Source organism: Eschrichtius robustus, chromosome 7 (assembly GCF_028021215.1).
Source record: "Eschrichtius robustus isolate mEscRob2 chromosome 7, mEscRob2.pri, whole genome shotgun sequence".
Classification (NCBI taxonomy): Eukaryota; Metazoa; Chordata; class Mammalia; order Artiodactyla; family Eschrichtiidae; genus Eschrichtius; species Eschrichtius robustus.
Window position 1 is genome coordinate 8,280,969 of NC_090830.1, and position 16,416 is coordinate 8,297,384.

At 40.3% G+C, this 16,416-nt stretch overlaps 1 protein-coding gene across 1 annotated transcript in view; it reads right to left on the reverse strand.

Annotated features, from left to right (window-relative positions):
- RYR2 (ryanodine receptor 2) overlaps positions 1-16,416 on the reverse strand; it is a 535,211-nt gene that overhangs the window by 36,875 nt on the left and 481,920 nt on the right. The window contains exons 89-96 of the mRNA XM_068548931.1: positions 15,358-15,462; positions 12,791-12,872; positions 9,210-10,507; positions 8,325-8,392; positions 5,911-6,058; positions 2,840-2,926; positions 1,845-2,063; positions 212-342 (exon numbers count right to left, since the gene is read on the reverse strand). Coding sequence (XP_068405032.1) covers positions 212-342; positions 1,845-2,063; positions 2,840-2,926; positions 5,911-6,058; positions 8,325-8,392; positions 9,210-10,507; positions 12,791-12,872; positions 15,358-15,462 — 2,138 coding nt within the window. The remainder of the gene's footprint in view (positions 1-211; positions 343-1,844; positions 2,064-2,839; positions 2,927-5,910; positions 6,059-8,324; positions 8,393-9,209; positions 10,508-12,790; positions 12,873-15,357; positions 15,463-16,416) is intronic.

Here is a 16,416-nt window from a genome sequence, read left to right on the forward strand (position 1 = left end):
TTTTTGATGGAGGAATTCAGAACACAGAGGGCAAAAATTGATGGCATCCATTAAGAGACTGATGGAGCTTAGTCTTTTGATTTTCTTGGCTGGATATATAACTGTTATTCACCTCTGCTAAACTTTTGATAAATCTGCAAGAACTCCGGCAAAGTATTTTATGTCTTGAAATTTTTGAGCACCGAAATGTCTCATCTCATTCTTTACTCACTGTGTGTTGATTACGAGTCTATCCCACTGGCCTTTAATATCATCTTCTGAAGGCTGTTCTGTAATATAAAGCCCATCAAATTCCAATTTTCGAGCTACTTCCTTTTCTCGCTTAAAAATAACCAGTGGGACCTACATTTGAAAAATAAACATGTTAAAATTAGTTTAGATTTACTGGCATCTCTTGTGGTCACTATCTTTACAAAACAGCTTTTGGAAAGAAATATTTCCCATGTTCCTTCCAGGACGGTAGAAATTGAGTGAAAATCAATCAGCTATATTTAGGCAGAAGGAGGCATCTAGAGGTTTTTGGAAAACAAAAGACAGTATAGATATTATATAGATATGCATATGTTTTTAAACACATAGAGGTTCATAAGTAATTGCATTAATGAAATCAATTTTAAATATTAAAGAGAAAAAAATTATACAAAATTGCTTTTCTTTTGCACATTACATATACGTATATATATAATATATACGGATTCAATAAAACATAGCACTAATGTTCCAAAATGCATACTTCGAAAAACTTTTTAGAGTTTTATTTGAGAAACCTCTTTAATAATTCCATGCTCAGCATGCCCATATGCTATTTTGAAGTAAATTTTCATTTCCACATCAGCAAAAATCTTTGTCAGTTTGCCAGAAAGTCTCCAGAATTTACTGATTCCCTTTTCATATGGACAGATTTTACACAAGGCACAGATGCAGAAAAGACGCAGACATTCTGGAAGCATCCAAGAATATCCCCTCTCCCCCCCAACAAAACAAGGGAGGCAAAGGGAGGTAGAGGAGTTTCTGAAAAAAACTTTACATTCTAGTCTTTTACCCTGGACCCTGGTTTTTCAAAAGTCTTCTAGAAGCTTCCCAATCAGAAGCAGGGCACAGTGAAATAAAAGCCCTGCAGTAAAAAGGTGTCATGCTAGGAAAAGATGAAGAGGTTTGCAAAGGTGATGGGCAGCCCTGAGCACTCAGAGAGACTATCTTGAGTTCTATTCACCAAACTATACTGTTCCCTTGGTAAGGCTCTAGGGATGGAGCGCCATTATTTTCCGGGTGACGTGACAAACAGTGAAGCATTTCTGCCAAGGATAGCGAGAGATACATACCTAATAACAAAACAATCACAATGACTCTCAGAGGTCCAATATGATGTATTTCTAGAATTTCTACTACACTGAGCACTGCTAGGAGACAGTGGGTGGTCACTTCTGTGGGGTCAAATTACAGGTGAAATTGGCTATATGTGAATAATTACTGACATGTGCAAGAAAACTACAATGTGACAGCCACATCCCCTTCCCAGGGCAGCCCGCATCCAGTGACTCGTCACCAGGGAGCTCTAAAGGCCCAGCTCCGATGCCCCAGCCCAGGGCTACCCTGAAGGGGGCATCTCAACTTCAGAACAGAGACCTGTGATGTGCCCTGTTGGGTCTGTACTGTAGCCCCACTTTTCCCTTTTCTCCATGCTGCTTCCTCTCCTTGCCCCGCAGGTGTTTATGGAACATTCCCTAATAAACTATGTGTATGTAATTTCCATCTCAGAATCTGCTTCCCCAGAAGTCCAACGTGCAACAGACACACACACACACGTGGACACACACAGGTTCCTTGGTGGCCTACTATCTTACTTTCAAGCAGTAGTATCCAATGATGCAGAAGAAAGAGATAACCGTGTGCAGAATGGCTAAGATACGCAGCGTGGGCTCCATGTAGCCGCTGCTCTCCTCCAGCACATAGTGAACTGCAATGATTCTAGGCGAGCTGCTCTCCAGGCTGCTAACTCTGGCGTTTTCACTTGAACTGCGAGTGGGGAGCTCCTTTCCTTCAACCACAGAAGAAGTGGAGACCTGATTCAAATCATTTAAAGTACCGTCAGTTCATTTCCTCTGACATCAGGGTAAACAAGAAACAATGGAAACCCAGTCTTAGCAAATAGCTGGACGTGAAACCACTGCACGATGAAAAGACTAAAAGCAAAGGCTAAAAAAGATAGCTTTTTCAGTATCTTGTAATAACCTATAATGGAAAAGAATCTGAAAAAGAACATATAATACCTATATATATAGAGAGAGAGAGAAAAAATATATATAAATATAACTGAAATATATATATATATATATAACACTGAGTCACTTCGTTGTATGACTGAAACTAACACAATATTATAAATCAACTATACTTCAATAGAAAATATAATGACAAATAATGAACACATTTTAAAAATTCCCACTAATTTACCCAGACTTGAGGATTCCAGTGCATGCAGGAAATAATTAGATGGCTAAGCTGCCTTCTCAGTGATCAAAAGAATTTAATACAATACAGATATGCCACACCCAGAGAGAGTAACAAGTGAGATATTCAGCCAAATTAGACTCTGAGTATTGTGGGTAAATCCTCTGCAAATCCAACATTCTTCAGTGGGGGCATTTCTCACTTAGTGTGAAGGAGCAAGTCTATCCCTGCTGTACTGGACAGTCAGCAATGTGCCTGAGATTCAGGTTTTCATTTTCATCAAATACATTTCAGCATCGGTTTTGATGTGCTCACTAGTGGATCTGTGAAATCTTTACATTCAATTCAGTCTTTCATATTGGTTATTAAAAGACTAAGATGTACATACCTTATAAAAGAGCAAGATGAAATTGATTGCAAACGCGACAAATAAGGCTAACATTCTCATGTTGTAAAAGTTGCGAGCAAAATAGTTCTGCAGGTGAAAAAATTATTAAAAGGTCATTGAATCGAGAGACTTGAAATTTGCAGACAACTGAAATAAAGCATTCATGCATTTCCCCAAAACTATTAGTTGAGGGCCCACTGGGTTTCAAGTCCCATGCTTGGTGCTGTCGATGTAAAGCACCAAGCTTTACGACGTAAACCACCATGGAGGAGACATAATAAAGAAGCACATTCACAGATAAAAAGCGTAATTTCAGGGAATGTTAACTGTTATGAAGAAAAATCCATCAGGTTTAGGACTCAGGGAACAGGGGTGCTATTCAGACAGGTGGTCAGGGAAGGTTTATCTTAGGAGGTGACATTTGAGCTGAGGCCTGGATGCCACTGGACGGCAATCAACTGAACAGCTGGGGATGGCAATGTCAGAGAAAGAGCTTGGAGGGCAAAGGTCCTGAGTTCCAGGTGATGCTGGTGTGTTTGACGGATAGTGAGGAGGTAGTGCAGCGAGAGGAGGAGAGAGTGGGAGGGAATGAGGTCAGAGAGGTGAGCAGGGGACAGGGTTCTGTAGCCCTCTGACAAAAAGTCTGTTGCCCCTTATAGTGCAGTGGTTCAGTGTCTGATCGCTGGGACCACACTGCCTGAGTATAAAGCCTGACCTCACCACTGACTCACTGTGGGATGTGGACAAGAGACTTAATCACTCTTGGAGCCTCACTTTTCTCACCTGTAAAATGGGGATAACAACAAAACCTGTCCCATAAGTTTGCTATGAGGATTAGGTAAGTTACTATAGGGGAAGTTAGTCATTAATCTTGTTAATATAATTGGAATTATTATTTTATTCTAAATGGGATGGCAAGCTCTTGGAGGAGCTGAAGAGGGCTGATGCAATCAGATGATTTGAAAGATGATTCCAGCTACTGAGTATACAATAGATTGGAGGCAAGCAGGGAAGGCAGGAGACAAGTTAGAAAGTTACTGCAGGATGCAGGAAGAGATGATGTTGGTGGTGGTGGCTTGGACCAGGCGGTGGCTGTGGAGGTGGTAAGAACTGGGCAGACTCTGGGTATATTTGGAGGAGAGAGACGAGAAGAATTATTGTTGGGTTGTATCTGAGGTAGGAAAGAAAGAGAGGACTCAGAGATGATAATTCTGGATTTGGGGGTCTGAGCAACCAAGTAAATGGTTGGTTCTATTTTTTGAGCTATGAGGGAAAAAAAATACAAAACACTCAGAGGAGAAGTGGGTTTAAGGAAAAAGGTTATGGGGCGTACCAAGAATTTGTTTTGATATTTAAGTGGGAGATGACTATGAAGTATCTACCCGGATATGCCAGGGGCTTTGGGCTTTAGCATCATAAGGCCACAGCAAAATGACATCTCGTTAGTTATCCCTCTCTGTGGACACACCCCATTTTGACGGTGTCATCTCCCCACACATGACCCTGACTTTTCTGCCACCGTTTATAGGACGAAAGTTGGCCACCACATCCAAACCGGGTCAGTCACCTTGGTTCTCCGTGGAAGGTGGGACTGGGTCATAGGTCAGAGTTAGTTACTCTGGTTATCTGAGCTGGGAGGTCACAAGGACTCGGGTCACGAGGGGCCTGTGGCACCTGGTGTGGTCATGATTGGGCTGCTGCACGCAAACAGGTGAACAGAGAAAGTCATATTGCAAGAGAAGCAGGAAAGTAGGAACTGTGACCTCTGAGACAGAAGGATGGAAGGAAATCTCAATTATGTGCTTTACTCAACTGCAGTTACACGTACTCTTCAGGAACCCACGGGGACCGCTGCAGCTTATAACAGTGCCTGGGCAACCTCACACCCTATACCACGCCCAGACCACACCTGCAGCCACGCCCACTGTGACAACACATCAAACTAGGGGTTATCCAGAGTTGCCTCAGAAACATCTGTGTTCTGTGTACTCTGTATTAAACAATATAGTAACATACAAGGTAGTTTAAGAAAATATAGGTCAAACTATTAATTAAAATATATATTTGTATACATTAAAAAGATGTGTCATATATACATTTATGCATAAGCAGTTAGAACATATCACCACTGAGAACAATCCATTTCCCTTACAGGTGAAGTTCTCCACTACGTGAGTTTCTTGTCTATTTTTTTCTCAAAGGCTAAGTATGATTTTGCCTTTCAAATGGCCGTATTATAGAGCGTTGCTCTTAATTTCTAGGTCTGACATTATTGGTCAGTACCTCTTACAGGTTTATTCTAGACATTCATCTCCCAATCTTTTCCTGCTTGAAAAAATTATATATAATATTTATGCACATATACATACATACACATAGAAGAGGCCTTTCAAACAAAATTTTTAACCATTCCATCCTGTAGGAACAGGAATAGAGAACTACGTCTCCTTTCTTTGTTTTCCACATACAAGTATATATTTTATTAACTGGGAGAGCATTTCCACAAAATGTTTAGGACACCACATAAAGAACTGTCTTCTCCCTCTTCCTTCTTTCATTTATTTACTTATTTCCACTTAAAGAAAAATTTGGAATAGACCTTCTTATTATCAGTGGAGAGTTGGCTCACTGCATTAATATTTTTATAACTGGAATTTTAATAAAAGGGCGATGTTCTAGAACGACTGACTAACCCCACTCTGGAACATCAATATGAATTACTTGTCCCCTAGAAGGTATTCTTTGCTATAACGTATGGCAGAGCCTTCCATAGTGTTCTGCAAAGAGGGAGCCCCGGGGTTATGTTTATTGACTTGCCCTAAAGTCCTTGTAGGAAGACACTGGCCGTCACTAAATCAAGTGGACCCTCGTGTGAATGTGTGCAGAGGTTATGTGTTTGACGACAGGGATCCGTGGACCAAGGCATTCATTTTAACATATAAACACTAAGATGGGCAAATACAACATACGTGCAGGGCTGACCCAAGTGAAGGTCAATGCATATTTACTGCACCCGAATGGTTATGATCTCACAGTATATCAGTAACAACATTCATTTTAAAACATCTTACTAGAAGTTTCTGTTGATAGGCTATGATTTTCTTCCAGAATGCTGACTCAGGAACTTCTGGCTCTCCATATCTGTGTGTGTGGAGCTGCCTCAGTTTTTGTTTACCCTTATCTTCTTTGGCTTTTTCTTCTTTTTCTCCATCTTCTCCCCTACGAACACAAATGAATGAAAAATAAGCCATCCATGAACTAAAGAACTGAACAGGTTTTGTGCCAAAATATACAAACGAACAAATATTTAAATCAATGTATCAGTTTTACTAACTGATATCTCTTCCAATGAATTATGATATTCAGAACTTTAGAATTAGGGGTAGGATTTCTTGCTTATCATAGCCCCCTATAGATGGATAATTTCTGTGAAGTTCAAATCTATAGGACATTTTACAGGCTTCAAGTATCTTTGTATCTATACCTAGCATATTCCTTTCCAAGTGTAGAGTAAAATATTTAAATGAAAGAATAACAATGGAGACTGTTTTTTGGCTGTGACTTTTCAACATACCTTATTTTTAAATTCTTATTTCAATGTTCAAGCTACTAGGATTTAAAATCAGAGGCGTATGCATTTGGTTGTTCACATATATAAAGGATGTCAATACATTAATTTTGCAGACAATAATGAAACTAGAGGCACTGAAATTTGACACCTAAACCCCTCTGGGTGCAAAATACCAAGCCTTCATGGAAGTATATTTATGTATATGTGTAGTCACATATATGTAACCCACATAACATAACCCATACTTAACTCATATGAGGTCAAACATTATTTTAACGTTAAAGAGTTGCCATTGAAATGACTGTCATGCCCTGTTACATCTGTCTGCATTTCACTATAATAGTCACTTATGTGGCCATTTTTACAACTGACTCAACAGTTCAAGGTCTATGACAATGAATAGTGCTGACTGTACAAAACAGACAACAGTGGCCCCTGTTTGAAGCCTAATTCAAACAAACCAACTGTAAATATACATTTTTCAGACAACTAAAGAAGCTTAAATATTTAGCGGGTATTAGACGGTACTAAAGAATAATTGCAAATTTTGTTCAGTATAAATAATGGCATGATAATTACGGTTTTTTTAAAGTCCTTAGCAATTAGAAATGTATACAAGATATTTATGGGTGAAGTGACATGGTGTCTAGTATTTTCTTTAAAACAACTTGTCGTACAGGAGGCCCGAAAATATGTGTGTGTGTCTATGGTAGGGAGGGTAGGCAGGAGAAAACCTAGATGAAACAAAATTAGCAAAATGTTAATAATTATTAAAACTTGGTGATGGGTATACGGGGTGCATTATAACATTCTCTCTTTCGTGTGTGTTTGAAAATTTCTAATAACAAAACTCTTTAAAATTTTCTATCTCAAATAACTTGGAAATAAAAATGATTTTCCCTGAAAAAAGTGTTAAGTTATTCAAAAGGTGACTCAAGTGATGGCAAGCAGGCATGTGAAAAAGTTGAATAAAACTGTTTTCCATGAAATACAACATTAGAAATAAGAACTATTTCTGAGTTATATCATTTAATGTTATTTTAATTTTATAGCTATAACTAAATTAACACAATTCTAAATAAACATTTGCTATTCTAAAAAAAAAGAAGGAAAAACAGAACAGACAATGAAAACAGGCCAAAGGAAGTAACAGAATAGAGGAGAAAAATAAAAGGCTACATGAGAACGCTACAGGTGCACTACAGGCACTTAAAAATTTGATTTCCCCAATTGTTAAAAACGTGCATATAAAACTATGTAAACTTGGGGAAAGATGTAGGTTTCAATTACTAACAGAAAGCCAGTGTTATGAGGAAATTATACATGTTCATTGCTTCACAGCCAGCTCTTTATTTCTCATTGTTGCATTTAGAACTGTGTTCCATAGCACCAGGAATATTGCTGAAAATGAAGTTTCCTGGGTCCCAGACCTGCTGATTCAAAATCTGTGCTGGGGCCCAGGAATCTGTGTCTTTAACAGACTCTCCAGGTGGTTTTTACGCAGGTGGCCCTAGGACTGTGCGTTGAGGACCACCATGCCCCAAGAATTCTGTGCCACGGCATTCAGAACGTTTGTCCCCTCCCTCTTTTACAAGGACAGAATAGATGCTCGATTTTAAGCAGAGAACTACAGCAGTCAGTCATCTTGCAGAGAGCATGGCATGGAACCACTGAAGTCTTTTCTGCTGAGAGAGGAACACACAAACAGAATCCTCACGGCACAAGAAAGAGGCGGGAGGGGCCCCCAGGGCGGGGGGTGGGGTGGTCTACGCTTATCCCTGCCCATGGGCTGAGGCTCTCCACTGAGATGACAGATGTCATCCTGCAGCCTGAGAGTCTCCACTGCATGCCCTGAAGAGAGAGGACGAGTGAAAGACACGAAAACAAAGGAAAGGATACAGAAACTACACCTACTCGGCTTTCTCAGGTTCGGATTTGCTTTCTTCTTTTTCTTCCTTTTCTTCTTCTTTTGCCTTCTGTTCCTTGGATGAGTCAATGGGGAAAAGAGAAGCAGGATTACACATCACTTTTGAATGAGTTTAGGGAGCCCCGTGACCCTGTGTCAAACTGTAACCTATAAATGATACCCTCCTGTCTCTGTGGAGATAAAACTGCCACGTGTGTCCTTTCTTCTACTGGTCCACGCATTTCCCCCTTCCCCGCACTTACCTACCAGGCCAGCAGTAGGTACCAACTTTCTGAGCTCCTTCCCACTTTTCTTATTTCACAACTACCTTCTTTCCCTCAGTCACCTACTCAAATCCTACTCAGCCTCCAACACCAACTTAAGTCCCACTGCTTAAGTCTCATCTAACTACTCCAAGCCATACTGAGGTTTCCATTTTCTCAACACAGGTAACCTCTACTGTCTGCTGCCTATGCTACTTACCACTTAATAATTCCCTAATTTTTTCATGAGTCTTTTATCTTTCTAATAAACTCTTTAAGGCAACTTGAAAGCAGTGAGCCCATCTTACATTTCTTTTAATTTGCTATGATACCCAGTGGTGTCAGACACCTGGCCAATCCTCATAAGATATTTGTGGATGGAATGATGATCGTTCAATTGCCTAATGTCAGGAGGGTGAATACTTCAGCTCGTACTTTCATAGTTTAACTTAATAATTTATAAGGAACCTTCACAAAAGGCTAGCTCCGCCTAACTAAAAAGCCATTCCTCTTTGGCAAGTCAAGTCACGTACCGAAAACCACTCTGGCACTAGCGAGACAGCTGATGTCAAGTTCACTTATCGTGCCCACCTGAGGTCCAGAGAGCTGCTGTGATTGGAGGAAAGTTACCTGGAACTTTTCTTGCACCTCGGGGATAGGGACGGGGTTGCTCATGAGGTCGCTCAGGCCAGCGTTGGGATTATGAGGAATCAGTTTGTACTGCCCGCCTTCTCGCTTCAGGTCCAAGCCAAAGATGTCGGAAAGCAGGTCACTCTCCTCTGTCAGTTCCTTTAGGTCCGTCAGATCTTCATTGGGCAGGGCGCCTTCCACGGCTTTCCTCTCCCCGTCCTCCCCGTCTCCTCGAACCTCGTCCTGCGTGGGGTCTGGCATGTTGGCCAAGAGCTCCGCCACCTTGATCTTCTTCGCCCCTTCCACCAGGCTTCCTCCCAGCAGGAGGCTGCCGACGATGCGGGAGAAGCCTCTGAAAACGCTCGCCACGAAGTGCAGGAGGCTCATAAAAACCCCCCAGTAGGACGTAAAGAAGGCCGTGACCATGTCCTTCACCGTCATCTTCTTCACCTTCTTCATCTGCTTCTTCAGGCTCTTTAAGCTGAGCATCCGCATAAGGGTCAAGATATTATACCTGAGGGCAAACAGGGCCGACTTGACCGTCATGATGGAAAAGAAACCCATCCTCGGCCCCTGCTCCTCTGGCTTCTCCTTCTCACTCTCCTCTTTATTCGCCGACCTCTCGTTCAAATCCGACTCTGAGATCTGAGCGGCCAGCTGCATCTCAAATATGGTGTCCTCACAGAAGTTCACGAAGAGCTCCATCTTCTCTTTTTCTCCCCCTTCGTTGACCACATCAAATATAAATTGCCTTTTGGACTCCTTGACCTGGGGCTTCTCCCACTGGGTTCGGCTGGACTCACTGATTTCAAAGTAAACCCTCTCGATGCGCTTGGCGCTGCCCATGATCTCGATGCGGCCCAGAAAGGGCTGGAAGTAATTCAGGACACTCTCGGCCAATTCCAGGAAGGTCTGCAGCCGGGTGTCGTTGGGCATGTGTTCAGAAAGGTTTGTCAGAAGCACCGCCACGTTGAAGCCGATGTCCTTGGCGGGCTCGTGGAACCGTTTGACAAATTCCTCGTAGTCTAGGGTTTCGTTTTCATCTGTCTCTGCGCAGGACAGGAGAAATTCAGTCTCGGATTGGGTGTAGTGCTTATGGCTCTCCATCGCTTTGTGGAAGTCCCTCTTGGAAATGACTCCCTTACCGTCGGGGTCATACTCTTTAAAGGTATCAGAGGACGTCAAGTCCTTGAGTTTTAAGAACATGTCAAAAAATTTGAGAATCATCTCCACGTTGTTGGAAGATTCCACGAGCATATCAACCATCTGTTTGCCGATGGTGCCATTAACCACATTGCCTGGGGGTAAAGAAATGCATTGGCTCAAAATGAACATTCCCGATAAAACCGGTGTCTAAGCCGGATAGAAGCTAGTGTACGTTACTGTGAATTAATTGTAAACTGGTCCAGTTGTATAAGTTGTCGCTAATTTGTGCAGGTAAATAATAAATATCTTAAAATGTCTAAAAAAAACCAGTGTCTCTAGAGAAAATAACAATATAAATCTTATATGACATCTGAATCAAAGACAGCTCCTTGTTTATCTTCCAAGGTACGAAGGAAAAGATGAGTAATTACTTGTAAACTCTAGTTTCAAAGAATAATCTTACATGAACACAAGCAAAAGCATATTTACAAAGTAATTAGACTAACGCACGTAAAACAATAAGTGAAGAAAAGCTGACTTTTTTCCCTCTAATTGTGTTTTAGGATTAAAAAAAACGCAACATGTTTTAGGATTAAAAAAAAAAATGGGGCAAACATTTATATTATCCTAAAGCCAGAAACTGAAATACAGACTCATATTAATAATAAAAATGAGTGTTTGCACAGACCTTTTGGGTTGAAATGTCACTGCTCGTAAACGTTACCTGATTTCACGTTCATATGTCTGTGAGGCAGGTACTTTTTATTGATTCTGATTTTACTCTTGAGAAAACTGAGGTTTGGCAAGGTTAAATTAATGTGCCGGCCGTGACATGATTATTGAGGGCTAAGGCCTGGATTTTAAACAGATCTGCTGAGAGCAAATTAGATGCTCTTTCTGATTTAAAATGTAAAAGATCTCCCTGCATTTCTTCATGGTCCAGAATGTTTATAATTAGAAAATGGCAGATTACAGATAAGCTTGAGGAAATGAGATGTTATCCTAAGGTATAGTCATCAAATGCTTTTATTGCATGAACAGAGCTTGATATGTAACACGAAGACATGCATCAGGAAAGAGATGCATGGTGAAGGGTCTGTTGAGTGCATTTGTGAAGCATTAAACACCGGGGTTAAAAGCATAGGCTCAGGAGCCATGCTATGGGGATTTGAATCCAGGTCCCACCATCTGTTAGCTGAGCTACCTGGGCAGACTTCTTCACCTCTCTGCACTCAGTTTCCTCATTTGCAAAACAGTGATAATATTACTATGCAATTCATAAACCTGATATTAGGATGAAAAAGTACTTAAACCAGCAGCTGGCATATTAAACATGGTTAATTTTAAGTTGTCATTCCTGCAGTTCCTGTTGCAGTTATTATGGTTGTGGTGTTATTATTTAGACTAAAACTTGAATTGAGGTCATGGGAAAAGGATCCTGTGCTCAAAGGGTATAAAGTGCCAAAGGGTATAAAGTGCCAACTAAGGGTTTCAAGCAAACGCTGCATCGCTGAAGTCCTAGCGCAAGGTGTGCCTACTGCCTTAATTAGTCAAAGTATAGTTGTGCAGTGCAGGGCGGACTAAGAAACAGAGAGAGGAATTAGGAAGGATTTAAGAAAAAAAAGGATAGGGAACATAACAGCAAACATTTTTTATTTGCTTTGGTCGTAATTCACATGATTGCACTGAACGCTTGCATCAGCCTATCATGAGCCCCATTTCACAGAGGAGGAAAGTGAAAAATGGAGATGTAACTTGTGTCAGGGTCACGCTGCCTGCGTGGGAAAGTGGGATGCGGGCGCTGGTGGCGGATCTCAGGACCCAAGCTCTTACCTACTACGTTTACTGTCTGAGACAGAAAAGAAATGCAGTAGCAAAGGAAAGTAAATTGAAAAGAGAAAAGAGAGAGAATGAAAACCCGAGAGAGAGGCATGTGGTGGGAGGATTAGGCTGCCGCTAGACTTGGCGGGCTGGGGCCTCTCCCAAGCCTTCTCCTGCAGAATCTGAAGAACCCATCGGAGTCACAAGGCAGTCAGCTCAAAGCAGCGATTTATACAGTTGGAGTGTATCCAAACGTCTGTAATCCCCACTGGTTACAAACAAACAAAATGATAAACAAATAAAACCTTCTTTAGGTATTCTGTCCGAAGAGCATACTGTCTGGGGTATCGCTATGAAATGAAAAATATCACTACGAATGAAGTACTAGTGATTTCATTCCATAGTTCTGCAAACTGAGATGGGCAGGATTTCTCTCTTTTAAAAAACAAACTTGGAAAAAAAGAGTCATCAAGCCAGCAATAAATCTGAGGTATCTGTCCCATCTCAGTGTTGATATTTTATCCTTTGCGGCATGCTGACTCCCAAAGGATTCCACGTATGGAATCCTTAAAATAAAAGATTAAAGGGGACTTGAAGATATAAACCAAAACTACCTTCCAACATGGACAGCAACATGACCACCATGTCCTTCTGAAGATCCATCAATTCTTTCAGCAGCTCAATTTGACTGGAATCCTGAAAGAATTAACATACTGCGTTTGAGATAATATGGGAAACCTATGCAGCAAGAATGTCATACTTATTCTCACAAAAAGAGTACGGATCTACCGATAGTAGACGCTTTACAGCAATATAGAGCTAAAGGGAGACCAAATATAAGTCTGCAGCTTATTAAAAATACACACTTAAGAACTAAAGAGTATTTACTGTTGATTCCAACTCATGTTTATTAAAGTATCTGTAAGGATAATGAATAAATCTAACAAGAGTACAGAAGAACTAAAGCAGTGGTGGAACCCCTGGGGCCAGGTAGGCAAGACTCAGGTGTTTCTGAACATTGGGTATCTTTCTTTTACTTGAGTAAAGACCGGACTTGTCTTTTCTTCTTTCTAACTTACTACACCAAGATGCTATAGATTTTGTAAAAATTAACATATTCTGGAAAACAACAGGCATAACAGTGATAAGAGATTAACTTATCCTACATAAATCTAGGCAAAAATGTACACAAGTATTACCTGTATTAATAACGCACAAAATATCTTATTTACCAATTTTATCAAGCTCTCAGATATTTCTCTCGTTAAAATTTTCTGGGTTTTTTTTTTTATTTTTCATTTTTCACCATGAAAAAAAATTATTTTACAAAGATATGTTGTGTCCAAACATCACTATGCTTAAGATTCAGTGCCTGGAAATATGGAATGTACTTATATTTACATTACGACCTCATGAATCATCAGATTTTCTTATTTAAAACTATACCCCTTTCTTCTTTTTTAGAAAAAATACAAGGTATCATTTTATTCATATGAATTTTGCCACATAGGAAGCCAAATTTCAACACTGCTGGAAGGATGAGACTTTTTCTTCCTAAATAGTTGTTACCTTGACTAGGTCTACCAACTGAACAACTGCTAGGTAGCACCATCAGATGGTCATAAAATGATGGCAATACATCCGAATCGGAACTCTCCTGTGAACGTATGAATTTGGTTCATGTTGATTTCCTTTACTTACTAAAATGTCATTAGCAATTAGTTGAAAGCATCATGATATTTCCTTACTTGGTTGATTACCAGTAACGAGATACTGACAAAGATTCTCTCCTTGACCAAACTAGCCAGCTCCTCTGGGCCCTCTGACCAACTAGGCTTTAATCTTGGTCTATAAAGACTTGAACAAAACACCACCATAGTTTCTAACAGCTCAAGGCTGCACCCCTAGGATGACCCCAGCCCCCCTTTAGAGTGCCTGCCTGAGAAAACTCAAGACTGCCAGAAAAACTGTCTGTTTGTTCCAGCCAACACCTGACGATAGTAGAACCTGTCTCCCAGGCTCTGTGGGAGGGTAGAATCCTGACTTTAATATTCAGCTGGCCCAATCCCATTTACAATGAACAACCCTTTGTAATTTTCCTCTTCCCTAACCCTACTGAACCCTGCTAACACCCCTCCTCCTCCCTTTAAAACACTTACCACCTCTGTACAAGTCCAAGTTGAGTTCAGCTCACACTAGGTTCTTTTCCCTACAGTAACAGTTATCACTGACTAAATCTGTCCTTGCCACTTTAACCAGTGCCTGGCTTTATCTTTGACCAAGATATCTTCCTGCTTGTAGGCCAGAGGGCAGATGTGAGTATCCTCACTTTGCTGGAGGAAAGGAGACTCAAGGAAGAGAGATGGGACATGTGACTGAAATCGTGGGAGTTGGACTGGAGTCGTTTGACTTTGAATCTGGCATTCTCTCCTCTACCTGACACCTGGCAGATACCCACACCCTGACAGACAAGTCAGGAGAGCCCATCAAAATTCACTGCATCACAGGGACATATTTACTCAAGATTTATATTAACAGTTTTTCTGTTCATGTAACTCTGAGCTCCAAATGCAATACACGAGTGAGAAAACAGCATTCTGATGTTTTCAAGATGTGCTCCCGAATGAACATTAAAGCATGGTGGAAAATCTGTTTCTTCTTTATTTGCCTATCTGCATAGCTAATTTTTTTTCCTCTTTGACTTTCACAAAGTAAAATGTCCTGTTAATGAGTGAGTGCCATCTTTTGAGAACAGCTGCTTGTTTATGACCCTATAAGAAAATTGTCTCCCCTTAAAGAGGGATTTGGAACAGATTACAAATCCTCTTCCAATTATCTGTAGGGCGGAGGAAAAAATCCAGTGAGTAATCATCGAGAGAAGTAGGTCTACAAAGGACTGTAAAATGTACAGTGTTTGGAGACTATGTTTTATTTCTCCATTATAGTCAATTCCTCAATACCTTTTGTTTTCAAAATTGAATAACGGCTTGCACCTATTCTCAGCTTGCATAAAATTCTTTTATTTAAAAAAAAAGGTTTGTTTTTTTTGAATGTAGAGTAAAAGATGTATAAAGAAGTCATCTAAGAAAGATAATATTCAGACAAAGCAGAGCGTGTTTAATTTCCCAGTGATCATGGTCTCCAGTGTGTCATTTAGGATGGTCCAGGACAGTGACCTCACCTGAGACAGCTTCATCTGCATGTGGGCGAATACATGAAGAAAACCCACCACCGCATCCCAGAGCCTGCTGTGAGCCAAACTCTGCTGGTTGCCAGTGCAAGGACCCTGGGGCAGAAACAGACAAACAACAATCATTCCTGATAATTTAATTGCCAACACAAACTTTACAATAATAGGGACAAAGTTAACTTAGTGTTGACATATCTTATCACCAGCATGTTATCTGAAAAGACAGGAACCCAAAACAAAAGATATACAGTGATGGTAATGGTATAGCACTCTTAGGAGATAAACATATTCTTCCTTGAAATGTTTAAATCCCCAAAACAGTTTCTCAAGGCTTTTCATGTTCTGTTTCTGTATGAATACTAAAACACTGGGGAAAAAAAGGTGAATTATTTCATTTTTGTCTGACTTCGGTTTCTTCTATTTAGAGGAGATCTTAGCTAAGTTATTTTAGCTAAGTCAGATCATCAGAAGTGACTACCTGTGTGGAAAGAATTTGAGATTATGCTTTATATGAGAGGTACTTACTTCTTATTGCTAAATAGTAACCTGGATAAAGCACTCATAGAGAGGACAAAATATCCTCTTCAGTGCTTCATTGTACAACTGTATCCTGGTTACCAATCATACAACCATTGAGATTTTTAAAGGTTAATACTTACGTCATTAACTTTATGAAGCCAGAATCCAAGACAATTAGAACCTAACTTTGCTCTCTTAGCTTTCACTTCAGAAGTGATCTTTATGTGACACTAGAGTCAGTATTGTAGCAGAGACTGTTTGGATGGAGACAACTTCTATTCTTACTTCCCAAGGAGAAATTCTACAATCGCTAAGTTTTGAAAACACACCCGCATCAACCAGGAAAAGAAATAATAGGGATTATATTTCAAAAGAAAAAATATATATACAACACAGTTCTTAACTTCCAACTCATTCACTCATTAGACAAATGGCTCAGAATAAGTTTAAGTTGGAGAGCACATTAAAATGTTACAGATTTTAGTCTGGAGACAAGTGACTGGAAGACAGGACTGCATTGAAGATACTGAA